This window comes from Coenobita brevimanus, chromosome 23 (genome assembly GCF_032717465.1).
Source record: "Coenobita brevimanus isolate Jiangsu-jjx chromosome 23, ASM3271746v2, whole genome shotgun sequence".
Taxonomy (NCBI): domain Eukaryota; kingdom Metazoa; phylum Arthropoda; class Malacostraca; order Decapoda; family Coenobitidae; genus Coenobita; species Coenobita brevimanus.
In genome coordinates, this window is record NC_136976.1 from 21,317,905 (window position 1) to 21,319,882 (window position 1,978).

General features: G+C 49.7%; 2 protein-coding genes across 2 annotated transcripts; both read right to left on the reverse strand.

Annotated features, from left to right (window-relative positions):
* Window positions 1-209: 209 nt before the first annotated feature.
* On the reverse strand, window positions 210-584 carry LOC145392657 (uncharacterized). The gene has a single exon (XM_080266977.1). The coding sequence runs from the start codon at window positions 582-584 to the stop codon at window positions 210-212; it is 375 nt and encodes a 124-aa protein (XP_080123103.1).
* Window positions 585-996: 412 nt separating this feature from the next.
* LOC145392658 (uncharacterized) lies at window positions 997-1,656 on the reverse strand. The gene has a single exon (XM_080266978.1). It carries the CDS (start codon window positions 1,654-1,656, stop codon window positions 997-999), a length of 660 nt encoding a protein of 219 aa, XP_080123104.1.
* Window positions 1,657-1,978: the final 322 nt, after the last annotated feature.

Here is a 1,978-nt window from a genome sequence, read left to right on the forward strand (position 1 = left end):
AAGGCACTGTATTTGTGCTGGGCAGGGTTAAGGCGCTGGCTGAAGAATGCAACAGGCACATTTGTACCTGTGATTTGTTGTTGTAGGACTGCACCCACTGCTTCAGGAGAGGCGTCTGTGGTGAGTGTCATGGGGGCATCTGGTGATGGATATGCTAGGCGGGGTGCAGTGGCGATGTGGTTTTTGAGGGTGGTGAAGGCATGGTCTGATTATGTGGTCCACTCAAGAGGCTTGGAGGATGCCTTTTTTGTCTCGTTCAGGAGATCGTTAAGGGGGGCTAGTGTGGATGCAGCGTTTCTAAGGAACCTGTGATAATAATTGACCATCCCCAAGAACTCCCTGAGCCTGCATGGTGTAGTTGGGCGTGGGAAGTCCTTAATGGTGTCCATCTTCTGCAGGAGGGGCGTGATACCTGTGGCTGATACTCTGTGGCCCAAGATATCTAGTTCGTCTGCACTGAGGATACACTTTGCCGGGTGCACATGCAGCTCATAGTCCTGCAGGCATTGGAACAGCATTTGGAGATGTGTTTTGTGCTGCTCATGGGTATCAGAAGCGATGAGGATGTAATCGATGTACACCATGACAAAATCTAGCCCCCTGACAACCTAGTCCATAAATCTCTGAAACGTTTGTGCGGCATTTCTGAGGCCGCAATTCATTTTTGTGTATTCCAAAAGGCCAAAGGGGGTGGCTACCGCTGTCTTGGGGATGTCCTTCTCCGCCACAGGGATTTGGTGGAACGCCCTGACTTAATCGATCTTGGAAAATACTCGATGGCCATGCAGTTGGTGGTGGAAATCCTGGATGTGGGGAATGGGATATCTATTGGGAACTGTCATCGCATTCAGTGCCCTGTAGTCCTCACATGCTCTCCACTCACCTTGCTGTGCCTTAGGAACCATGTGTAGAGGGGATGCCCAACAGGTTGACGAAGACTGAATGGTGCCCTTGTCCAGCATCGCCCTGAAACTCCTTCTCCGCTGCCTGACGATGTTATGGGGGAAGACGTCTGGAATGGGTGAAACAGGGCGGCCCGGAAGTGATGATGCAGTGCTCTACACCATGGTCTGTGTAGCCGTGGTTGGGAGTCTGAGAGGTCAAGAGAGGAAACTGGCGTAGTATGGAATCGTATGAGGACTCCTGACAAAGGTGTGTAATGAGTGGTGGAATACCAGCACATCCGGTTACTTGGATGGATGAGTTTGTGGGACTGTGATATAGATTCCATCCTCTGGTATCCACTAGCAAGTCATATGCCTCCAAGAAATCAATGCCTATAATGGGTTGGTTAACATCTGTGATGAGGAATGGCAAAGTAAATGACACTGATTGGGCGAGTGCCATGTGATGGGATTCCGTGCCGTATGTGGCTATGGGGGTGCCGTATCCTGCTATCAGGTCAAATGTGGACTGCTGAGCCGTTTTGTGGTCAGTGGTAGGAGGGACTATACTGAATGTGGTTTTAGTGTCAATAAGGTATTTTGTGCCAAAGATGGCGTCTTTAACCCATAGCAGTTCCATGGAGCCAGTGGAACATGGCGTGACTTTCGGTGTGTTGATAATGAGGAGGCGTTTGGTGTGTGTGGCGGAAGACACGACTGGGATTGTTTCCTGCCCTATGCGTTTCCCGTGAATATGCAAGGTGGTGCACATTGTCTAGCTTCTATGCCAAAGTGCTTGTGATAGGTACACAACACGAAATCGTCCCTTGCTGTCTGGGGATTAGCATTCCGACCACCGTTCACTGGGGGAACACTGCTGGAACACTGAGGGGCTGTGGAATGATTTGCAACACTAGGGGTCTGAGTGGTGAGACCACTTACTTTACTTTCCAGTTTGTCTGTTCTGTTTCTTAAATTTGTTAATAAGGTACACAGCTCTGACATGGAACCATTTTTGTTAGCAACACTATTCACTGACGCCAATGTTTCACTTGGGGTAGCACTGGGGGTTGTGATAGGGGGAAAAGAGGTGT